Source organism: Podarcis raffonei, chromosome Z (assembly GCF_027172205.1).
Source record: "Podarcis raffonei isolate rPodRaf1 chromosome Z, rPodRaf1.pri, whole genome shotgun sequence".
Lineage (NCBI taxonomy): Eukaryota > Metazoa > Chordata > Lepidosauria > Squamata > Lacertidae > Podarcis > Podarcis raffonei.
This window is the reverse complement of record NC_070621.1, coordinates 5,198,340-5,224,166: the sequence shown is the minus strand read 5'-3', so window position 1 is coordinate 5,224,166 and position 25,827 is coordinate 5,198,340. Positions and strand designations below refer to the sequence as shown.

At 44.6% G+C, this 25,827-nt stretch overlaps 1 protein-coding gene across 1 annotated transcript in view; it reads right to left on the bottom strand.

Moving 5' to 3' along the window:
* Positions 1-4,951: 4,951 nt before the first annotated feature.
* The window catches only part of MEGF9 (multiple EGF like domains 9), a 79,989-nt gene continuing 59,113 nt past the window's right edge, over positions 4,952-25,827 (bottom strand). Inside the window, exons 3-6 of the mRNA XM_053374099.1 lie at positions 15,158-15,297; positions 10,944-11,087; positions 8,847-9,119; positions 4,952-5,954 (exon numbers count right to left, since the gene is read on the bottom strand). Coding sequence (XP_053230074.1) covers positions 5,503-5,954; positions 8,847-9,119; positions 10,944-11,087; positions 15,158-15,297 — 1,009 coding nt within the window. The 3' untranslated portion in view covers positions 4,952-5,502. The remainder of the gene's footprint in view (positions 5,955-8,846; positions 9,120-10,943; positions 11,088-15,157; positions 15,298-25,827) is intronic.

The following is a 25,827-nucleotide window of genomic DNA, read 5'->3' as shown; positions in this document are numbered from 1 at the left end:
AATCTGAGTAGCATCACATAGGGGTACATACATACTATACTACAATAACCCCACAAAAAATGGTTTAACTTCTAATGGATTCCCCTAAGGAACTCTGGCAGCCTGGGGAGAGTGCACTGAATTCTCCTTTAGAAATGCCAAAATGTATCCAGAGTACAGCAATAGGCCTTCTATGGATGGGGAACCAGAAGTAGTTTACTCCAGCACTCATGAGCCCCAGCCAACATGGCGAATAGTGAAGGACAATGGGAGTTGTAAACCAACTGCATCTGGAGGGTCACAGGTTCCTCATCCCCGATATATATTCTCAAACTGTTGCTTCTAAAATCTTACACAATGCTGAAACACCACCCACTGTGCAGTGGTTCCATTATTACACGTCACAGGTTTGATAGGATAGGTTGGCATACTCTCGCCATGGTAGACATTTGTGTGTGGAACTCACTTGAGATGAGCTGGGTTTCACATCCATGAAATGTGTCCAAATGCTCAAAACATGCACTCATCTGCCATATGTTTTAAGAGCTGAAGCCAAGGATTCTTTGGAATCCCCAATGCTGGTTCGTTAAGGCAGGGATGTGGAAACCTGTGGCCCTCTGGATGTGGTTGGACTCCAACTCCCACCAGCCCTAGCCAGTATCACCAATGGACAGATATGATGGGAGTTGTAGTCCAGCAACCGCTGGAGGGCACCAGGTTCTATGTCCCTAGTTTCCACCAATTGGCAACTGGTGTTCAGATTCTTGGACCGAAGTCCTTCCTAGCGCTACCCAGTGATGCCAAAGATTGAATCTGGGACCTTTTGCCTGCTAGAAGTTGAAGGTCTCCTTATATGTAGGCTGCAGTAGAAGATATTTGACCTTCTGGACTTTCAAAGGTTTTTTCTATGCAAGAAATGGGGGGAGCCTGAGATTCTCCAGATGTTGCTGGATTCCAACTCCCACCTGCCCCAGCCAGTATGACCAAAGTTAGGACTGTGAGTTCATAAAATTGTAGAGCAGGAAGGGGCAAGGGTCTAGTCCAGCCCCCTGCAGTACAGGAATCTTTTGCCCAACATAGGGCTCAAACCCATGACCCTGAGATGATGAGTCTTATGCTCTACTGACTGAGCTATCAATCATGAATTGTAATTCAGCAGCATCTGGAGTGCCACAGGTTCTACATCCCTGCCTAAAGAGGACAGAATCCATAGTAGCACCATATCCTTGTTAGGACTAGCTAAGAAACAAGAACAACCCCCTTATGATGCAGGCCAGCTAGTGCCCTCTAGATGTCTTTGGACTCTGGTTCCCACTGCCTGTGAGCATTGGCCATGCTGGCTGGGACTAATAGGAGTTGTACTATGAAACACCTGGAAGCACCAGGTTGGGGGAGGCTAATGAGAGTTTACAGTGCATATGAAGTGAAGTTTCCCACAGACATATGCAGAAAATAATTTTTTATTGCACTATTTAATGTAAGAGTGCCACTAGTGTAAATTGGAAGGGTGGTACCTTATTATTTTTCCTCCAGAATCCTTTGCAGTGAAACCAGGACAGCTAAACCCATTTACACTTGCAATATGGTCAGTTCCTTGTTGGGATCCACGCTAGCTCTGGGAGACTGGGAAGGGTTGAAAGGAGCAGATAAGACTTTGCAAAGCCATCAAGGAAAGGAAAGGAAAGGCAGCTTTAAAAACAAAACAAATATGGAAGGTTGATATAGGGTGGAACATTTGAGAGATAACAGTTGGTTTCAAGTAGAGAAGGTGATAAAAATTGACACACACTTTTTCCAGTGGAACACTTAAATACATAGTGTTCTCTCCTGCAGACTCCCACACTTGTTCTTTTGAGGACTGATTCAGCTTTGCTTCCTGCACGCACCCACCCACCAACCCCACTCGCAGGAAGCAAGCATGCACATTCTGTCAATGGCCGCCTCAATATTGTTATGGCAGGAAGGATTGAAGTGCCTGCTGGGAAATTTAGATTTGTGGAATTAAAGTGGATTCAAGCACTCTGTCCTCAACTGCACAGGCTGCCTTAGGATGGACTGTCCACGTGGCACATACAATTCTCCCCAGTCCTCAGTATCCGCCACCTGACAGGGGCACGCTTTGGTAATCTTTTGTAATATGGCACCGTGTGACACCAAAATTTGGCACCCCCAAATGGATCTTCTTAATCATAAATCTTCTCAATTTTACACCCTCTCGGCTTAGCACCCTGTGCAGGGGAACTGCCCGCACCACCTTAAATCCAGCACTGTACCTGAGGTGGCTGGCTCCCTCTGCCTAATAGCAGAGCTGACCCAGCTGACCCAAGACATTGTGCTGCCTGAGGCAAATGGTAAGAAAGCACCTCCCTCCCTGTTCCACCTAGAGAAGCCAACTGTACTGGAGCTGAATCTGATTTTATATTTATTTATTAATATTATTATTATGAATTAAATTTGTATATCGCCCTATACCCACAGGTCTCAACACTGATTTCAACACCGATGACAGGGCAGTATCTGCCATCGCACCTGAGAGCAGCAGCCTGGCTTCTGCCCTTTAGCACTTCACTGCTGCTTCCCACCTTGCACGTGCTGCCTCACTGTGCCTACTAGAACACCCAGCCTTGATTATCCATGTTCGCACTTGGTGCTGAGAATTTCAATGTGGCAAAAAGTTGACATCAATTTAGAAGGATCATTGGATAGAGGAGAGAGCTATATGTCATGTTATGTACTGAGTTGAATAGGATCCAAAAGGCAGCAGTCTGATTGGTCCTAGAACAATAGGATTCAGAATGCAGCAGTTTGAGGTGGCAGTGTTGCGGTGCTGTGTGTGGCAGTCAGCTCAGCGGGATCCCATCCACATTGGCAGTGAAATATACTCAGAGTCGAGAGTGGATTTCATGCTCTTTATTCAGCTCATGGCGGTGAGGAGAAAAATGGAAGTTCCCCCAGAATGTCTGCTTTATATACATTATTTACACAATGGGCCCCACATGATTGGCTAATTCCGGGAATCACCTGTAGGCCAATCAGGTTGCAGATTCACTTCCACCTGGAGCTGGATTGGGTGGCTCCTGTGGACCAATCAGACTGCTGCATTCTGAATCCTATTATTCTAGGACCAATCAGACTGCTGCATTTTGGATCCTATTCAACTCAGTACATAACATGTCATTTCCCCACCACTGAAGAGTGGGAAGCACTCTGAGAGCCTGATCCTGCTCTTGTACAAAACCAGGAGCCCCAGACAGGTTGTCATTGACAGCCCGATGAGATTCCAGAGAGTGTCTGCAATGCAGAATCTGTAAAGCCCACACGGAACCGAAACTGACTTTCCACACTTCAACAGATGCAACCCATTTTTGAATGTATGTCCCCCTATTCTCCATCAATACAAGTGGGTGTGTCACTGTTGTGTGGGCAAAAGAAGGACAACATACCTTAGCATGCCTTTTGGGGAACATATTTCAAAAGTTCAATCCTTCCCCCACCACACACAAATTTGCACTAAAACAGTTTTTGCTAATGTCAGCAAAAAGATGAACAATATAAACATACTTGTAAAAATGGTGCTGACTGGAAAGCTATACCAAAGCAAAGAGGTGTAATTTTAAACAGTTTGATTGCTTCTTGTGCTGTGGATGCAGAGGTAGAGAACTCTGAATGAAAGAGGGTTCCAGGGACTGGCAGAAGATTGAGGAGTGGGGAGATATGCGGGCAGAAGAGACAGAGAGGGAGCACGATCAAATGGGGGGGCATTAATTGGGGGGGGGGTTCTGTGCCACCTGTGAGACAACAGCTAGCAAAGGAGGAAGAAGAGGATTGGGAACAGGAGACCAGGCAGCCAGAGCAAGCGGGGAAGTAACATGAGGACCTGGGGCCTGGTGAGCCTTCAGATTTTCTGGAGGGGGTCATATCACATCAGCCAAGGGAGTGGATGGGGAAACAAATACTATTTCCCCCTTTTGTACGCTGGGCTGCTCTCTACACATACCTATTCCTCTTTGTCCAGACAAGCCAAAAGGCTTTATCATTCTTCAAAAGACACATTCCAGCCAACCAAAAACACTCAAGCAGGGTATGAGGTAAGGCCGTGGCCTGGGGACAGAGGCAGCCTGTTCTTTTATACCGCCTGAGGCAAAATACGAAGGAACCGGCCCCTTCCCCCACAAAGCCTTGCTTACTGGGGTTGTGCAGTTCCCCCACAGGATTCTACCACCCAAGGCAGCTGCCTCAGTCTGACTCAAGGGCAGGGCGGCCCTGCCTGAGGAGAGCCTTGAAGGTCAGACAAAGAGGCCTGGAGGGTCACATTTGGCGCCCAAGCCAGAGGTCCCTCCTCACCCCTGCTGTAGACGTTCAAACAAAAAAACAAAAAAGAGAGGGAGGAACGATCAATTTAAGATCAGAAAGTTAGTCATATTATCAGAAGAGGAAAATGTTAGCAACAAACCTTTGCCGGAGGCCCAGCTCCAACAATATTGCCATTGAAATTTACAGCACTTTAATACAATACTTGCTTATTTGTTGTTGCTTTGAGTTCTGTGTTTGTTTGTTTTTGTTTTTACAATGCTGTGAGTGGCTGTACAGATAAAATCTACGTGATAAAATATGTCATTTTTGTACAAATAGTTTACAAATACATTGCAGAGGAAGCTTTGTTACATTCTGCATACAGGCCATTTCCACACCAGATTGGAGACTCGGGGAACAATGCCCGTGCAACGTCCTCACTAGCATCCCTTGGGAGAATCAGAGTTCAACAAAGCTAAGAAAATAAACAGATTCTTGCATTTTAAATAGCATCATCATCACGTTCAAAGGAAGGTTGCAGAAAAAGTACAACACTCTCACCCATTTATTTTCCGTACTCCTAAGGTCAAAGCATAAATGCCAACTTTCAGAGCTCTTGGTTTCTATCAGCGCATCTTTTCACCAGTGACTTTTCTTTTTTTAAAAGAAGAAGAAGAAGAAGAAGAAGAAGAAGAAGCAAAACTCTTTTAAGAGCACAAAACAAAGTTCTGGGAATCCACCCCCAGCCCCCCGGCTCTCCAAACCATAAAAGCCATTTCCCATAATTTATACGACAATGGCTACATTTCAAAACAAGAGTTTTAAAATCAGGCGTCCAGTGTTTCAACATAGCTTTTGATTGGCGATGAGATGATGTCTTGGTATATGCCTTCATCATTTCATACAAAAATATATTTCAAAGCAACTCCATTTTTTAAAATACAAGTTTATATCCATAGTGGCAAGGATGGATTTTGATGGGAAACAATGAATTGAATACAATCTGTAAATTTACCTGAAACTCCTTTATTATCTCCAGTGTCCAACACTGTGTGTGTGTGTGTGTGTGTGTGCGCAGACCCCAAAGCCTGGTCACGGCCAATGCTGGGAAAGTTATCTAGTCCTCTTGCCCGAAACGCTGGTGTCATTGACTGGTGTCCCTCTCAACAGGCACTGCACTGGTTTGCTCCACTTACAAGATTTCGAAGTAAACTCTCAACCCTGGTTTCGTTAAGCCTTGTAGTTATGCATGGGAGTAGCCAACGCCAGCTGGCCATTGGGTGCCACCTCATTACCATCGTCCTCCAACAGGCCTGAGACATCAGCATTGGGGATGCTATCATGGTAGCTGCTGAAACTGATGTTGTCCTCCTTGAGCTCAATGGTCCAAAAGGGGGCATTCAGCTTCCTGTTCTGATATTCGCGGTACGTGTAGACAGCACCCACAAATCCCATCAGCAGAACCACGAGGATAATAATGACAGTAAGGATGATGATATTGAACTGGGTCCATGATACATCAGCTAAAGTAGAAGTACTATTGTCAGAGGAACTGATGGGGGAAACTGTCTGTACCATTGGAGGCTGGGGTAACGTGCTGTTGGTGGCTGAGTATGATGTTGATACACTGATGTTTATAGTTGGAGGAGTCAACCCTCTGCCTTCGGGACCAGGAACATATTCTAGAGATTTTTTTAAAAAAAAGGCAAATATGGCAAAGTGAGTGTATTCTTATTCTTATTATTAAGCATCAAACACATCCATTAACCCACATCACAGGAGGTCAACAGCATTTCCCAGGCCATTTCCCAGTAATTAATAAATACTTACCAATTCAGAAAGGACAAAACAAATACAGGATGGTTTCCCATCTTTTAATTTAATAAAACTTATCAAACCTTATCAAAACTTATTTCACTATCACAAATTCTAGTAAAATATATCCCTCCCACACCTGCCACCCAATTTATAACCTTTCAATTTAGAGCTACTTTGGGAAGAATATTGGTTTTGAAAAGCAGCATACAAGTTGACATTTAATAATAATCCTTTTTAAAAGTGTGTGTTTCTGAGATTTGTCATAATTTTTTGGTACATCACTTTCATGTTTTGCTAATGAGATAGATTCTGAAATTAAATAAACCTCAAGAGATCAAGTGACAATGGAAACCTACAAACTTCAAAATAGCCTTCTAATCTACATAAGGCATGGATTTCCAAGGGTATCCACACCAGCTTTAAATTTTAGCTCTTAAATTCAGTTCACATCTCTGATGTGTTTGATTGTTTGTTTGTAAGAATATCATCACTGTATTTTTTCTGGGGGGAAAGGTAGGTGAACTCACCACAAAGCTAGTTAGTTAGTTTATTGTGGGCCCAGTCACAGTGCTGCCACCCTACGCTCCAACCCCGGGCAGTGGCTAAATGTAAGAACATAGAATCATAGAGTTGGAAGGTACCCCAAAGGTCATCTAGTCCAACCCCTGCAAAGAAGGAACCTCAGCTAAAGCATCCATGGCAGATGGCCATCCAACCTCTTCTTAGAAACCTCCAAGGAAGGAGAGCCCACCACTTTCTGAAGGAAACCATTCCACTGTTGGACTGCTCCTACCATCAAAAAGTTCTTCCTGATGTTTAGTCTCCTTTCTTGAAAGTTGAAAGAATTGGTTTGGGACCTGCCATTCTGAGCTGCAGAAAACAAGCTTGCTCTATCTACCATGTGATAGGCCTTCAAGTATTTAAAGATGGTATCATATCTCCTCTTTACCAGGCTAAACATACCCAATTCCATCAACTGTTCCTCATAAGGCTTGGTTTCCAAACCCTTGATCATCTTGGTTGCCCTCCTCTGCACATGTTCCAGTTTGTCAATATCTTTCTTAAACTGTGGTGCCCAGAACGGGACACAGTATTCTAGGTGTGGTCTGATCAAGGCAGAATAGAGTGGGACTATTACTTCCCTTCTGGACAATATACTTCTGTTGATGCAGCCTAGAATAGCATTAGCTCTTTTTTGCTGGGGCATCACACTGTTGACGTACGTTAAGCTTGTGTTCCACAAAGACCCCTAGATCCTTTCCCATGTACTGCTAGTAAGCCAGATGTCCCCCATCCTATATTGGTGCATCTGGTTCTTCCTGCCTAAGTGCAGAACCTTACATTTGTCCCTATTGAAATACATTTTGTTAGCTTGCGCCCAGTTCTCCAATCTGTTACGGTCATTTTGAATTCTGATTCTGTCTTCTGTGGCATTAGCTACCCTTCCCAGTTTGGTGTTATCTGCAAATTTGAGGAGCAGCCCCTCAATTTCTTCATTCAAATAATTTATAAAGACGTTAAACAACAATGGGCCCAGGACAGAACCCTGCGGAACCTCTTCTGTTACGTTTTTCCAGGATGACAAGGAACCATTAATAAGTACTCTGGGTTCAGTCAACCAGCTACAAGTACACCTAACAGTTACCTCGTCCAACCCACATTTTACCAGCTCCCTCATGAGAATATCATGGGGAACTCCTCATGAGAATATCATGGGGAACTTTGTCTAAAGCCTTACTGAAGTCAAAATATACTATGTCCGCAGCATTCCTCTGATCCATCAAGCTTGTAATTCCAGCAAAAAAAAATAAATAAAAAAAGATAGGAGGTTCATCTGACATGACTTATTTTTGAGAAACCCATGCTGGGTCTTCATAATCACAGCATCCTTTTCTAAGTGCTCACAGACCGACTGTTGAATTATCTGTTCCAGGACCTTCCCTGGTATTGAAGCCAAGCTCACTAGTTGGTAGTTACCTGAGTCTTCCTTTTCCCCCTTTCTGAAGATGGGGACAACATTCACCTTCCTCCAGTCTGTAGGGACCTCACCTGTTCTCCAAGATTCCTCAAAGATCATAGACCAGGCATAGGCAAACTCAGCACTCCAGATGTTTTGGGCCTACAACTCCCATCATCCCTGACCACTTGTTAGCTAGGAATGGTGGGAGTTGTATTGGGTATATATCCATTCCAGCACTCCCAGGCTATCTATCTATCATCTATCTATCTATCTATCATCTATCTATCTATCATCTATCTATCTATCTATCTATCTATCTATCTATCTATCTAATATTTTTAAAAGGTAAGGGAACTCAGTTCTCCTGAGATCCTGCTCCACCCCCCCCCCGAAAACCACCATGAATATTTGTCAGCATTTTAATGTGAATCTCTCCTAAGAAACTCATATTTTATATATTTTTGAATGCTACATGCATTTTTTTCAAGCCATCTTCCCTAACATAATGCATTTCTGTATATTACTTTCACTCCTACATACGTAGGTGCATTCCACCCTAAAATGTGCATCTTTACACATACTGTTTGGAGAACTGAAATACAACATTCAGATAAGTGCAAATTTTGAAAGATAGTTGCTTTTGTTCATGTATTGGTTCAAGAAGTGCAAATTAAGGAGTTTCTAATTGCTGCACACACAAAACTGACTTCTTCCTCCACTGCTAGTTGCAGCCAAAAGCCCTGAGAATAGGAGAGGGTCTTTAAGCTAACGTCAAGTGGAAAAAAACAAGTTTTACCTTTCCTGGTGCAATTCGCGCCTTCCGAACGTTTGGCGTAACCCTCCTGGCACTTTTCACAGTGAAATCCTGCCGTGTGGTAAAGGCAGCCAAGGCATTCCCCTGTGTCCAGCCTGCAGACTCTGGGTGACCGCGCTGGGTCGACATTCCCATTGCACTGGCATTTGATACAGAGGCTGTCAGAGCTGTAGTAGCCAATGTCACACTGGTTGCAGTGAGCACCGCTGTAGCCAGGGCGGCACTGGTCACAGGTGGGCGTGCGGTGACCGGGCTCTGGAGGGGAAAGAACACGAGTTATTTCCACTGGTGGAACTTGCCACATGGCCACCCTAAGAACACAAGCCTAGTCCTGTTTTGTCTTCTTATGCATTCAACCCACCAATTCAGTTTTTGTTGTGGTGGTGGTGGTGGTTGAGGATTATTTTTACCTTGGTTTTGAGGAGGGCTCCACTTTTATTTCAGTGGGCCTCCTAACATAACTGTATCTGCAAGAACTCGGCCATTTAGTGTGGCAAAGTCAACACTTTGGAACTAATCCAATATCCTGTTTTCAGTGACCAAACATACACAAGAAGCCAACAATCAGACCTTGAGTGCAACTCTTGTGATTCCCAGCAACTGGTAGTGTAAAGCTTTGGAACTGGGGGACTCTGAAGCTTGGCTCCAGATCTTTACTCTCCGAGCAGCTGAGCCAGTTACTGTACTCAGAGGAGGGAGCCACAGGTACCCATCAAGGCAGCTGTTCAGGAAACAGTGCAACCAAAAGTGGGAACTGCAGACATAGTAAGCCAGCCTCAGCCTTTCTTACTCAGATGTCTGCCACAGCACCTCATCATACAAACCTCCAAAGCTTGCTTCTCTTCTTCAGCATGAGGAATTGATCCCTTTGGTAAGCACCAAGTTGCAACCACACTGTAGCTGTCACCTGCTTCCATTTCCTGTTTTCTCTTGATGGATTGCTTAAGCCAGCTTTCAATCCACAGCTGATCTTCTTCGCATTATCCAGAAGTTAGAAGAAGTCAAATGGCCAGGGACTGGACTAGGACCAGGGACTTCAAATCCCCACTTGGCCCTGTGTGCTCACCTTGGACCAGTTACTGTCCCTCGGCCTAACATACCTCACAGGGCTGTTGTGAGGGCAAAATGAGGGCACGATGGAAAGAGAAGCATGCATGTCACCTTGAGATCCTTGGTGGAAAGGTGTTTTGTAAATGTGGGAATGATACGTCTACCTCTAGCATGCCCCATGTCATCAATGCATTTTGCAGCTCTGCAATCCCATAACTGTTTTAACTGCCCAGGTCACATCTACACCTAGCAAGGTGAGATGCATTTACATTCCTATGACATGTTAGTGAACCCTAGCAGAATTCTCCTGGTTTCACCATTGCCTCTGAACAATAGCTAGTTCTGAAGGGGGCTGGAAGAACCGGCTTTCGAAAGTGCCTTGACAAAATGCATGCAGGGCTGACACTTTCTCCCTGGGTAGTTCCACAGAGCCTCCAGCCTCAAGAGCAGTCCACCTGTGAATTAACAGTTCCATGCTGCCAATGGCTATTAGCCACAATGGCTATGTTCTGCCTCCACTGCTGGCAGTAGAATGCAGTGGCGTAGCAGGGGGACACAAGGGCAGTTTCCCCGGGTGCAAAGTTGTTTCGGGGTCCAAAATTTCAACACCTGATGCTGCCTTAATAGAACTGTGCGCTTCCCCATGCAAACTAGGAAGTGACCTCTCCAGAAAAAGGAATGACTCTTCCTTTCTTACCTCTGCGGCTGCAGTCTCCTAGGTGAGTCAGGAGCTGCTAGGCAGTTGAATGTGCATGCATACTCCATCTGTTTCCCTCCCTCCCAGCCCCCTTCTGTGTGGCCCCAGGCGCCTGCCACCCATGCTACACCACTGGTAGCATGTATCTGAATATCTGTTGCTGGGAAACACAAGCTGTCGTACTTTCAAGGTTCCCACAGACATCTGGTTCACCACTGTGGAGACAGGATTTTGGACTAGTTGGTCCACTGGCCTGATCCAGCAGGGATCATCTGGTGTCCTTATGTTGATGTACCATAGTGAAATTCCACAATTTTAGAAAACCATCTTACTTATATGACAGCTGCCAGAGGACACTACAGGGGAGCAAGGACAAAGAAGACACTCATGGTGTCGCGAACCACTTCGGTAAAACTGCCCCTTGCATTTCTCGCAGGAAGCGCCTTCTGTGTTCCCTTGACAGTCCAAGCAAGTGCCTAGAAAACAAGATAAATGCAGAAATAAAGACAAAGACAACAGCTGTCCGAAGCAGTGGGCGGGAACTCAAAATGACACAGTACCTTGCTGGGAACCACAAAAATACAAGTAGGACCTGCAACAAAACGTTGCAGCAAGGCACACTCTTGTTCTGGATACCCTATTCCATTCCACATCCCTGAAAAGACAGAATTCTCAGCTTTCATTGGGCTGGGATTTTGGGGAGGGATGTTCTCCCATGTAGGTTCCCCCCATCCAGGATTTTGTGCTGCTCCAAACCATAGATTTCCCCTAAGCCTACTGCTACTTCCCCGTCTTGTACACAGGTGGTGACATTTTGGGTACATAAGAAACAGTGGACCAAATCATGAATATTTAGCCAGTTGCTCACCAGCACTGTTGCCAAGACCATGTGAGGCTTTTGGTGGAGTTGTGTTGGGGCTTTTAGTGGGGGAAGATTCAAGGTCCAGCAGATAGAAGAGTACAAAAGGTATCTTGAAGAAAGGCAGGTAGCCAGTTCTATGACCCCGTCACCCAGCCCTAGCTTTGGGCTGTGTGGACTACAGAATGTGGATTGCGTCTAGAGCAGGCTTCCTCAACCTCGGCCCTCCAGATGTTTTTGGCCTACAACTCCCATGATCCCTAGCTAGCAGGGCCAGTGGTCAGGGATGATGGGAATTGTAGTCTTAAAACATCTGGAGGGCCGAGGAAGCCTGGTCTAGAGCAAGGTGACCAGGATGGCAAGGGGTCTGGAAACCAGGGGTAGTAGCCAATATTAGTCCTACTGAGCATAAATACATTGCAATTCATGGACACCGCTCGTGTAGGTTCATTAATTTCAGTAGCTCTGCTTCAAGTATAACTGGCTTGGATGCAACCCCAGGTTTAATGAGGAACAGTTGAGAGCTGGGTATGCTTAGCCCAGTGAAAAGGAAAATAAGCAGAGAGACTTGAGAGTGGCCTTCAACTATCTTGATGGCTGAAAGCAATGGAGGCTGGTCCATTAGGACCAATAGGGAACTGTCCCACTAACAGCTCAGGGGGTATCCCTGCCCGGGGGCTTTATCTCCTCCTTAGTCTCAGTGTTGTCTCCTGTAGAACTCACCAGGAAAGAAGACAAATGTAGAGCTGTCTCCATTGGCTCTGGCTCTATTTACTGTTGGCAGTACCCAGAGAATTTAAATCACTATTGGAGCAGATGCTGGAGATACCTTGTATTGAACCAGAGTCGCAGCTCAATGGTGGAACTCATGGCTTGCAAGCAAAAGGTACCAGGTTCAATCTCCTGCATCTCCAGGTCAGGTAATGAAATGCACATTCCCTTCTGGGCAGCCTTCGGGGTGGAGAGCAGGCCAGTAGTAAGTGGAGAGACGCATATAAATATTGCCTTTGTACCATAGGGTAGCTTCCACATGCACACTCACACAGCCCTCTCCACCCTGATAAGCAAGAGGCGTAGTCAGAATTCAAGGGCACTTCAGAGGCAGACCAGAGCCCTCAAGGAGGCAAAGCAGGGCCAGTGAACAGTGTGACCTGGTGGGAGGGGGTATGGACTGGGGGAGTCCAGAGAGGCCTGGAAGATCACATACGGCCCCTGGGCCTGGGGTTCCCCATCCCAGATCGATACTATCTGCACATGGCTCTCCAGGGTCTCAAGACAGTTTTATTTCCTGGCCTTGCTTGGAAATGCCAGGGATTGAACCACAGACCTTCTGCAGGCAAAGCAGATGTTCTGCCATTGAGCTACAGCCGTTCTCCACTGAAAATTGTGCTTTACTATGTCCCATCTACTATTGTATTTCAGACCATAATACCCTTATGGGCTTTCTGTTGTGTAAGGATGTTCCTCCCACTGGGAAACAGCTTTATGACAAGGGGCACCCAAGTTCTGCTTTCCTCCCCAAAAATCCTTGTCAACACAGGGAAGCTTTGCATCGGTGTGGGGTTTCAGACTAGCATGCAGGAAGGCAGACATGTCCGCTTTGAGCCTTTGACTGTCACTTATTTCTAATAACGAAAAGTGCCTCGATGGTGTCTCAACAGCTGCCACAAGAGGGCAGACAACCCACATCTCTAAAGTTCTTGATTTATATTAGCACTGAGCATACATACAAAAGAAATCAGATGGTGCCATAAGGCACCATAGCTGTCAGCTTTCCCCTTTTCTTGCGAAGAATCCTATTCGGAATAAGGGAATTTCCCTTTAAAAAAGGGAAACGGTGACAGCTATGTAAGGCAGTCTATCCCAAAACATAGTGTTGGGTGAAATTGTTTTGATGTTCAGCCATGAGTGTTGCTGGTTTTAAGATTTTATATTTTTTGAAAAGGTACTTTAAAAAATATATTTCCTTTACCTGTTTGCATTGATATAAGCAGGCTTTAGCTAGAAATCAGGCTCACTTTATTGCAGACTAAGAAAACAGACTGTTTAGTACTCAACTATCCTAGACAGAAACAGAAATGCATTGAGAGTCTAAGGGTGTAGTCTTGCTCAGGTGCGTAATAAGAGGTTCTTTAATCCCATAATGGTCAGATCACTACATAACATTTGAGGTTTAGTTTTGCTTTTGAGTGAGGAACAGTCTTTGAAACACCATTATTGCCATGCCTAAACTTTCAAGATGTTTAGCTTATTTACTGTCTGTTTCCAATTTATCCTCACAATAACCCTGTGATGCAGGTGAGACCGAGAGATGGTGTCTGGCCCAAGTTCACCACCCGGTGAGTTTCATGGCTTAATGTGAAATTGAACCCTGGCATCCCAGGTCATTACTCCAACACTCTAACCACAAGACCACACTGGTTCTCATAGGCTGGGAGAATATCACCAGAGATCATTGGAGTGAGCACAGGAACAAAGGAAACTGCTTCATATTGACCATTGGTGCATCTAGGTCAAGCTGTCTATACCAGGAGTCCATGGGTGGGTTTCAGTGGGTCCAAGAACCGGGCGCAAATTGTATGCAGAATTGTGTGCCCATATGTTTATGTACATTGTTCTGGGAAGGGGATCCATAACTTTCATCATTCTCAAGGGGGTCCGTTACCCCCCAAAAGGTTAAGAACCATAGGTCTAAACTGAGTGGCAGCAGCTCTGCAGGGTTTCAAATGGAGGACATTCCCAGTGCTTTTTTCAAGGAGGTAAAGGTAAAGGGACCCCTGACCATTAGGTCCAGTCAGGGATGACTCTGGGGTTGCGGCGCTCATCTCGCTTTATTGGCCGAGGGAGCCGATGTACAGCTTCCGGGTCATGTGGCCAGCATGACTAAACCGCTTCTGGCGAACCAGAGCAGCACACGGAAACGCCGTTTACCTTCCCGCCAGAGTGTTACCTATTTATCTACTTGCACTTTGACGTGCTTTCGAAGTGCTAGGTTGGCAGGAGCAGGGACAGAGCAACGGGAGCTCACCCCATCGCGGGGATTCGAACCGCTGACCTTCTGATCGGCAATCCCTGGGCTCTGTGGTTTAACCCACAGCGCCACCCGCGTCCCTTTTAAAGGAGGTACACCACCTCTTTTTCCTCTACCACCATCTCACCACCGTCACTTGCCTGCCCACCTGCTTGCTCCCTCACCCCTGCACCTTTGCCACTTTCTTTCCTGTCACTGCTTCCTGAGGCTGCAGGCACAACCTCCCAGAGGTGCTTTGACACGACCTGGAAGGTGCTTTGCCAATCATAGAAAGGTCATGCCAAAACACCTCTGAAAGGCCATGTCTGCAGCCTCAGGAAGTGGAGGAGGAAGAGGCAAGAGGTGGGGAGGAAGGGAGCAAGAGGGAGGGCAAGCAGCGATGGGCATGGTGGGGGCATGGTTCATACTGGCACATATATTTCTGCACCTATAATCTGCAGGCAAAGCAGCTGCTCTATCCCTTAGCTACAGCCCTTCCATGCTGAAAATGTGGGTATTACAAGTAGACAAGAGTGCTCCTCTCTTCCTCTCTGAAATACTGGAGGATACACAACTGGATTGTAATGCCGCCTTGTTATTCTTGATCAGCCTCAACAAAACCCCACCAACCTTACCCAGGGTCACCAGAAAACCTGAGTCCCCCCCTTGATTTTCACCTGTCAACCGATCGCAACTCGCAGAATGGTTGTTACACCGACAAGGTTCACAGGTGGTCCCGTTGAACATGGAGTAGCCTTCCTGGCACTGGGTGCATTTGGGGCCATCTGAACCAGCTTTGCAGCGACATCTTCCAGAGCTGTTTAAAAACAAACAAGAACAGAGGCGATGTGAGTCAGGGAAGGAGGAATGATGGGAACCTCTTCGGCACAAAACTATTTCATTGAGTGAAGGTAGCATGGGAGAAGAGCCAATTCACCATAGAGATAGCAAAGGCTTCTAGATAGTGGGATCTACTTGTCCTTTTCTTTTTTTTCTTTTTTTTTTCTTTTTTTTTTTTTTTTGCTAGAAGCCCTATCTCCAACAACAACAACAACAACCAGGTCAGAGAACCATACAGCTAGTGTCTCCTTGGGGTCAGCTAGGGCACAGAACTCTTTTCAGCCCAAGGGCCATAGGAAGAACTGGCACACCCGCCACAGACTATTTTTGACTGTTGGGCAAGTGCTGTTATGAGATCAGGTGACAACTTCAGCTGCCAACTGTTTGTTTGCTAGCAGCATCCTCAACCTTCCCCACACCTGACATCATATAAGATGTCAGGTATGGGGCAGACGGATGTAGTTTTGTGGAAAGTTAGGCTCATGGGTTAGAGCTCCCCCCATCCAAGATCTAATCCAACCCCCTGCTTGCTGGAGGAAAGCCAGTGCTAGAGTTCCTCCAACAAGTGGCTGCCTAACCAGCAACAGCTGGGTGAAGTTGGATGCAAAACTGCAAGCCAATAGGCAGAGCCAGTCAACTCCTCCATCCCATGTGCCATTGACTGCAATAACTTGCACATAAAAGCACAACTGTGCATCTGCACTGCAACAGAGGAGGGGTTTTTACATGAGGTGCAGAACCCGAACTGAGGTCACAGAACCCCAGCCACACACAAGATCTAGCCCTGGATTTCTTTCAAGCTTCAGCAGCCAAATTTAAAACAGAGTGAGCGGAGGCTGTCTTGTTGCTTTTGTTAAGCAAATCCAAGTTTCCCCCAACAGTTTGTGTGTGTGTGTTTTTGCAAATATTGGCCTGGTTGGCACAAAGCACTAAGCCAAACTATAGCTTAGAATGAGTGAATGAATGAGCAGACAAGCTAGTGTACAGTGAGAAAATCACAGCAACTCCCCTGCTTTTTCTCTTGCTAATGCTGTGCTAACAGGAGTTAAGCCATGGTTTGCCTTAGTACTAGAGCCAAATGAGGGCTCAATGTTTGTCTCCCTCTCCAAACAAACCATGGGTTGTTTTCAATTGTATTATTTTTTTATTCGTAATATTTTTAAAGCACTTTTCATCAAAGGTCTCTGAGCAACTCCCAACAATAATCTAGAGAGAGAGAGAGAGATTAAAAGCAGACGCGATGTAAAATAAAAACTAAACTAAACTATAAACAGAACAGGCTAGGCTAAAAAAGTATTCCAAAAGCCTGGGAAAACAAGGGAATTTGTCGGCACCTCTGAAGGGAAAGAGCCTCAAAGTTGGGGTGCAGTCACCCAGAAGGCCCTGTCTTCTGCTATACTGCAACAAAAGCGGGGGGGGGAGAGAACCACCCTGGAACATTTGTGGTGTAAAGTTACAGAATTTAAGCAATAATTTAAGCGGCATGTACTTATTGGAAATGAAGCAGTATGTCTACACTGAAACATTTGAAAGTGTAAAAGGTACTGAAAGTGGGATCCCACACAATTACTCTGATATTATAATAAAGGATGCCTGGATGGGCCCTTATGGCCCCCTTTTGCATAAAGTTCAGGTTTGGGGTACAGCACTATTTGGGTGTAGTTAAGAAATAAGCTACATAAGTGCAGCCCAATCTCACTGAAACTCTTACGCATACCTACTCAGTGACCAGGTTGTTCCCCAGGACAATATGGTTTGAGCATATTACATCAATCCTGGACCGACCACATTGGTTGCCAATTAGTTTCTGAGCCCGATTCAAAGTGCTGGTTTGGGCCTATAAAGCCTAGAATGCCTCAGGATTGCAATACCTCAAAGATTGCCTCTCCCCATATGAATCAGCCCAGACCCTGCAAGCATCAGCTGAGGCCCTTCTTATTTTGCCCCCTTTGTGAGGGGTCCAGAGGGCAACAACATGAGAATGGGCCTTCTCTGTGGTGGCTCCCCACTTGTGGAAAGCTCTCCCAGGAAGGTTTCCCAGGTGTCTTCATTAAACACCTTTAGTGCCAGGTGAAAATGTTTCTCTTCCACCAGGCCTTTGGCTGACTGAAGAATCTATGGCCTTTAAAATGTGTTTGTGGGAGGGGGGTTATTGGTAGTTGCTGTTGCTATTATTATGTGTACAGTGGTACCTCGGGTTACATACGCTTCAGGTTACAGACTCCGCTAACCCAGAAACAGTACTTCTTTGGGTTAAGAACTTTGCTTCAGGATGAGAACAGAAATCGTGCTCCAGCGGCGCGGCGGCAGCAGGAGGCCCCATTAGCTAAAGTGGTGCTTCAGGTTAAGAACAGTTTCAGGTTAAGAACGGACCTCCAGAACCACTTAAGTACTTAACCCGAGGTACCACTGTATTTTACATTTTATATTTTTATGCTGTAAATCGCCCTGTGATCTTTGGAAGAAGGCTGGCATATAAAACTTCTAATAAATAATAATAATACTCAAAAATAAATCGTATTATGTGGATATAAATACTAAAGCTGTTCTGATATTTGTGGATGCAGAGAAAGCCTTTGATAACATTTCTTGGAGTTTTATGAAAAAGAACCTACAGGGTATGGGGGTAGGCCAAGGGTTTGAAAATGGTATAGGTGCAATATATTCCGAACAAAAGGCTAAATTAATTGTAAATAATGTGGTTACGGAACAATTTAAGATTGAAAAAGGGACACGACAAGGATGCCCAATTTCCCCTTTACTTTTCATATCGGTCCTGGAGGTCCTGCTGAACATGATCAGAAGGGACCGGTTGGTTAAAGGTATACAGGTCGGAGCCAAACAATATAAACTGAGAGCATTTGCAGATGATCTAGTTTTGACATTACAGGAGCCAGAATCTAGTACAAAAAGAGTTTTAGAATTAATCCAAGAATTTGGTCAGGTGGCAGGATTTAAATTGAATAAGACCAAAACCAAGGTTTTAGAGAAAAATATGACATTGTTTGAAAAAGAGAAATTCCAGAATGAAACAGGTCTGTCTGTGGTGAGGAAGGTGAAATATCTGGGGATTAATATGACATCTAAAAATGGGAACTTATTTAAAAATAATTATGAGAAATGCTGGTCAGAAGTGAAAAAAGATCTCGAAATATGGTCAAATCTGAAGCTTTCCTTGATGGGTCGAATAGCAGCTATTAAGATGAATGTATTGCCTAAAATGTTGTTTCTGTTCCAAACACTACAAATTGTGGACAAGATGGACTGTTTTAAGAAGTGGCAGAAAGATATCTCTAAATTTATCTGGCAGGGCAAGAAGCCCAGGATAAAATATAAGATTTTAACTGATGCAAAAGAAAGGGGTGGCTTTGCCCTGCCAGACTTCAGACTGTACTATGAGTCAGCAGCATTCTGCTGGCTGAAAGATTGGCTGCTTCTGGAAAACACGGACATTTTGGATTTAGAAGGTTTTAACAATGTTTTTGGATGGCATGCATATTTGTGGTATGACAAGGTTAAAGCTCACAAAGCATTTAAAAATCATATTGTCAGGAGATCTTTGTTTAATGTCTGGATCAGATACAAGGATTTACTTGAAAATAAAACCCCAAGGTGGTTGTCACCAATGGAAGCGAAAGCTCAGAAAAAACTCAATATGGAGGCCAGTTGGCCAAAATACTGGGAAATTTTGGAGCAAGAAGGAGATAGACTGAAACTGCAGAGTTTTGAGAAATTAAAAAATAAAGTCCGAGACTGGTTACATTACTTTCAGATAAGGGAGGCATACAATTTGGATAGGAAAATTGGCTTCCAGGTGGAAAAATCTAAATTAGAAACAGAAGTGCTAGAACCTAAAACTAAAATCATGTCAAAAATGTATAACTTGCTGCTGAAATGGAATACACAGGATGAAACGGTTAAGTCAGCTATGATTAAATGGGCACAAGATCTTGGACATAACATCATGTTTGCTGACTGGGAACAGTTATGGACCACAGGTATGAAATTTACGGCATGTAATGCCTTAAGAGAGAATATTATGAAAATGATATACAGGTGGTACATAACCCCAGTCAAGCTCGCAAAAATATATCACTTGCCCGATAATAAATGCTGGAAATGTAAGGATGTTGAAGGTACATTTTTTCACCTTTGGTGGACGTGCCCAAAGATTAAGGCCTTCTGGGAAATGATTTATAATGAAATGAAAAAGGTACTTAAGTATACCTTCCTGAAAAAACCAGAGGCTTTTCTCTTGGGCATAGTCGGCCATTTGGTGCCAAAGAAGGACAGAACTTTTTTTATGTATGCTACAACAGCAGCAAGAATACTTATAGCAAAGCACTGGAAGACTCAAGATCTACCCACTCTGGAAGAATGGCAGATGAAGTTGATTGACTGTATGGGACTGGCAGAAATGACCGGCAGGATCCGCGACCAGGGAGAAAAGGCAGCAGAAGAAGATTGGAAGAAATTCAAGGATTATTTACAGAAATATTATAAAATTAATGAACTTTGAAAAGATGTTGGTTTGAACTTTGGTGGTCTCTAGCTGTTATGATAAAGATAATGGGGATTATAATTGTTTATGTTATTAAATTTAAAAAAGTTGAATGGAAAATAAGGTTTTATTTTAAAAGGAATGTTAAGAGATTAGGATTTGCTGAATTAATAAATTGAATTAGAGAACAAGAAGGGGAGGTATGAGGAAGTCAAAGAAACATGTGAATGAAAAACTGTTATTGAAACCGAATTGTTTTTAATATTTTTCTCTTCCTTTTTCTTTTTGTGTTTATATAAAACTGGAAAATTCAATAAATATTCATTTAAAAAAAAAACAAAAATAAATCGTATTGAGGTCAGTGGGACTGATTTCCAGGTGAGCATAAGATTGCAACTTAAATAGTCATCTGTGTATACTTTCCCACTGAGTTCCAGAAGTCTGCATATTTAAATCTCTTTTCCCACTCGCAGGCCAGCCCAGGGTCTTTGCACAACCCCCACCCCCGATTTTATGCCTCTTGGCTGATGCAAGGCAGAAAAGGAAGTTATTAAACTTTTTAAAGGGGGATCGAGTGCTGGATTTAATGCCCCTCTGGCAGGATGTTCAACTCGATACAGATGGGCCGGGTGTGTGGAATAATTAAAGCTTTCAAGCAAGGCAAGAGGTTTTGCCTCTGGTCAATAAAGCTTCATGAAAACATCCTCTTTCATAGCTCTCATATTGGAAAGGTTCTAGAAGGCTTTTCCAAGAAAAGGTAAACAATTTAAATGTGCCCAAACCACACACACAGAGAGACCCTGCTGTTAAGAAGCTGATTATGGTGTCGAAGAGGAGGTGAAGGAGAAGTCTGGGCACCCCCCCACCCCTTAAGACAACAAACTGAATTCACTTCCCAAGCCAAACTTTTTTCTTATTTATTTTTAATTCCTTTTCTTTTTCTTCTTGCATTTTCATGTACTGTTGCTTTTTTTCTTATTGTTTCTTACTGCTTTTTTCTGTACTGTTGCATTTTTCTGACTGCATATTTTATTGTTGCATTTTTACCCACGTATATCTGTCATTTTAATGTGCATCTATTGTTGCATTTTTTACCATTGCCATTTTAATGTCTTTTTATTACCTTTTACAATATTGTGGTTTTAAAATTGCTCTAAGCTGTGCTGAGTGGTGCAGAGGAGCTAGACTGAAATTTCTTTATCGGTAAAATAAATAAAAATGTGGCTACTTTATTTCAGATTGCATGAAGATTCCAACACTACCTACCTAAAAAGCACAGTCTCACTAACATCCCTGTGCATAACAAATCACTTGCTAGGAATGCAAGAAGGCAGCTATTTCCCTTCCAGCGTGGAAACAATCAGCACTGTTTCCATTCTGCTGCACTTCAGTTTCCACCAAATACTACATTATTCACCTTGCTCAATCAATTGATTGATTTTTAAATTTGACATCATTTCTAAACCGCACATATTTTTCTTGTAAAGCTCTTACATAACAATTCACACAACTTACGTCAGAGCTTTCCAAACTTTTCATGTTAGTGACACACTTTTTAGACATGCATTATTTCACGACACAGTAATTCAGTTTTAGTAGCAAACCGGAGGTTAAACTAACCCCTTTTAAGAATGCAGGGAGCATTTGCGCAACACACAACGTGACGCAACACACAGTTTGGAAAGCTCTGACTTACGTAACTTACATTCACTCAAATTTAAGGGAAACATCAAACCAATGTTTTTCAAAAACATTAATAGTGTATATTTTGTGGACTTAAAAAACCCACAAAGTTGTGAGTCAATCTTATTTATTTGACTGATTTCTCTTTCTGACCACAGACAAGTGCATGAACTGCAGCAAGTTCTGCTTCCTTTGAAGTTTTTGTAAGAATTCTCCAGCATTCCTATCACTGAGAACCTGAAGAGCTATGCCCAGGAAGAGTTGTCAATATAGGGCTGCAAGGACAATTGGTCTGATCTGGAATGAGGCTGGTTGAGTGCATTTCCAGCCTCCATGCAACAACAACAACAACAACAACAACAACAACAACAACAATAATATATTTATACCCCGCCCATCTGGCTGGGTTTCCCCAGCCACTCTGGGCAGCTTCCAACAAAACACTAAAATACAATAACCTATTAAACGTTAAAAGCTTCCCTAAAAAGGGCTGCCTGTAGATGTCTTCTAAAAGTTTGGTAGTTATTTTTCTCTTTGACATCTGGTGGGAGGGCGTTCCACAGGGCGGGCGCCACTACCGAGAAGGCCCTCTGCCTGGATCCCTGTAACTTGGCTTCTCGCAGCGAGGGAACTGCCAGAAGGCCCTCAGTGCTGGACCTCGGTGTCCGGGCAGAATGATGGGGGTGGAGACGCTCCAGGTATACTGGAATGCTGAATGTGGCTTTACAGAAGACAAATTCCGTAAAATAGGGGCTGGCCCAGTAAAGAGAGAGCTGGTGTGTATGCCTGTGAGTAATGACCAAAGGAGGCTTCTCTCAGGTTCAAGGAGCCAGGTGATGGGGGAAGCCAACTGTTTTCTTTCTGCTTCACAGACACTTCAGTGCTGCAAGAATAGGGGACAGTCAATAAATCAGTCATGGAACCCGCAAGATGGGGAAGCAGACTGGGTGTGATGTTAAGAAATGCACACCTATTGCTTGGGTATACGAAGGGAGGAAGCGAGGGAGGATGTCTTTTTTCCCCTCCGTCTCTTCTCTTAGAAGGATCTCAAACAACCCATTCAATGAGATTTAATGACTGAAACGTAATCTGCCTCCCCAGTCTTACAAAACAGTTCAGCAAGTCCACAGAAAGGGGAACTGTACAAGAGGGTTCCACAGGGAACCATCTATATTCACCAACCTTTAAACTGAGCTTTAATGGAAACATCACAACCTATATGTTGATTTTCAGGTCAATTAATCTGGATGTGAGATGGGAAAATCAAGAGGGCAGAAATGCCTATTAGCAAGAAAGGGTGAGGGGGCGGGTTTCAGTTTCCCATTGCTCCTCCCTGGCCCCGTCTTGGCTATTTGAAACCATCTGAATTTAATAACACCTTCTGTGTTCTGAGGAAGTGCTCCCCCTCCCCAAGTCCTTGCTCCTGCCACCCCCAACATTATGCAATCTCAGCAAAGCCCCCTTTGTGGTCTTGGGGGTGGGCCGGGGAGGGGAAGGGCAGGAAAAAGGGCAGCTTTATTCCCAGAAAACACTGGGGCATTGTACACATAACATCCCCCGCTTTATGCCACTGAATGGAATCCGTCTGCCTGAAATCTATCGGAGGAGCCCAAATCCTCAAGAACTCTGAAAAGGCATTTTGTGAAATGTCAAAGCACCAAGCGTGTCTGGTCAAGATTATGATGCCCACACCATCGCGTTCTGCCATTCTGGGCACAGGCCCTGGACCAGCTCGTTGTCCATGTGAATTCCACCATGCGGATTTTCAGTGGACAGGGAAGAAACAAAGACATTCATTTTTTATTTTTATCTTTGCCATCATCAAGCCAGATCAGAAGAGAAGAAAAGCTTTGCATAGCCTGCACAACAGTAGGCTTTCAGGAAAAGCGGAGTAATTTCAAAATATGTGGGTTGTATCCAACGCTAGACCTACTCAGAGTAGACTCACTGGAAATAATAGGCACTGCAGACTTAGGTCTTTTAACTTCAGCAGGGCTACTCTGAGCGGACCCTAACTGGAGACAGTCCTACGGGTGAAATTCAATATTGCACTCATTCTATCAGTGCAAGCCATTCCGCTTGCCTCTTGGAAGTATCGTCTCTCTATTCCCCACCCCAGGGCTGTTCTAGAGGTTCTCCTAGGCTCCCCCCCTTTAGAGCTGATTTGGAGTGTGTGCAGTGATGGAGGGAGAGGTGAAAAAGCCCCATTGTGCTAGCAGGATTTGTTGCCCTAGCTTCTGCTGGCACAACTATTTAATTCATTCTGGCCCTGACTATTACTAGGTTGATTAATAGAACCATAGAACTGTATGGCCTTCTCAGTAGCGGCACCCACCATGTGGAACACCCACCCATCAGATGTCAAAGAGATAAACAACCACCTGACATTTAGAAAACATCTGAAGGCAGCCCTGTTCAGGGAAGTTTTTAATGCGTGACATTTTGATGTATTTTTAATCTTTGTTGGAAGCCGCCCAGAGTGGCTGGGGAAATCCAGCCAGATGGGCGGGGTACAAATAGTAAATTATTATTATTATTATTATTATTATTATTATTATTATTATTATGAGCTGAAGGGATCCCGAGGGTATTCCAATCCCCTTCAATGAATGATCCCCTGTCCAATTTGAAACTATACTGGACCCTGCTTAGCTTTGCTCAGGATGTTGCTGCTGTTCCCCTTGGCTCTGTCAATTAAAGTTGGATAACATTTCTGAATAAAGAAGTATCATTTAGTTCTTCTGAAGTCATGTGCTCAGGTGGTGCTTCACTCTTGCTTGCAAGATCTTTCAAGATGGTGCAATAGTTGTAATAGTTGTTCATCCCGCATCTAACAAATGCACTGCTTCCGTGAGACCCTCATTTTTCCTGACAGCAGGGAAGCTATCCTCATGGAAATGGAACACAGTGACAAATTCCATGCAAGTGGATGGATCTGTTCCATCTGTGCAAGGATCCATGCATGGCAAAGGAGTTTGCAGCTAGCATAGAGGGTGACCTATATGCGCATGTAGAGACATAGGGGTCAGAGAGAGAAATTATTTATTTGGCCAAGGGAACAACAACTCAGGGTGCAATCTGTCCCTTCCCATGGAAGAGGCAGGCTGGAGGGTCGATGGAGCCGGACTCTCCCCCACCCCCTTCCTGTCTGGGTCTTGGTCTCAAGGGCACTTGCGCGCAAACAGAAGCAAATAGAAAACCATTCATTTTCCACAACTGCCTTTCTTGCAGCTGAGCAAATTTAATTGCGCTGTGCAAAGACACCATTTACTTGGGGAGTGGGTGAGGCCCTGTTTGCTGAGGAACCAGAATCCTTGAAGCAGTGTCAGGGACTGGCTGGATGAGGAAGAGTGGTAGCAGCCCGTGGTCCAGGGGGCATCTGTGGGGCCTTTGATGGGACAGGGAGGAATCATCAGCAGAGAGTGAGGGTGAAGGGGAGAGGCTTAAGGTAGCCACAGATGCTGAAAGAGCAGGGGCTCTGTCTCCTGCTCTGCAATACAGTGGTACCTCGGGTTAAGAACTTAATTCGTTCCGGAGGTGCGTCCTTAACCTGAAACTGTTCTTGACCTGAGGCACCACTTTAGCTAATGGGGCCTCCTGCTGCCGCCAGAGCACGATTTCTGTTCTCATCCTGAAGCAAAGTTCTTAACCCAAGGTACTATTTCTGGGTTAGCGGAGTCTGTAACCTGAAGCGTATGTAACCTGAAGTGTCTGTAACCCGAGGTACCACTGTACAGTCCTGATTTGGCTCCTTCCCCTCCCTCCCTCTCAGCACAGGAACCAAGAGTCGAGAAAAGGCTGGAACAATTAAGAAAAGCGGAGTCACAGTGAGGAGGGAGGTATAAACAAGAGGAAGGAAGGGACAGGAACTTTAGCTTCTGCAACTGACGTGCTTATCTGATGGATGTGCCGTGTGCCGACTCCTTGGTTACTGAGCAATAAAGTTAATTACCGCAAGCGCTGTGCCTGGTTCTGCTCACAGCATTGGACAACAGCCGGAGGAAGGGCTTTTCTGGCAGCCTGACACGAAGCGGGCAAAGCACTTGAGGCCGGGGGCTGAAGGAAGGTGAGCTTATGAACGCTTCTCCTTACCAGCTTACACCTCTCGTCTTCCTTCCCAACGGAAACCAAGTTTCAAGCAGGTATAGAATCACAGAATTGTAGGATTGTAACGGGATACCGAGGGTCATCTAGTCCAACCCCCTGCAATGCAGGAATCTCAGGAAAGCATCCCTGACATGCCCATCCAACCTCTGCTTAGAAACCTCCAGGGAAGGAGAGTCCACAATGCCCCTGAGGGAGACTGTTCCACTGTCAAACAGC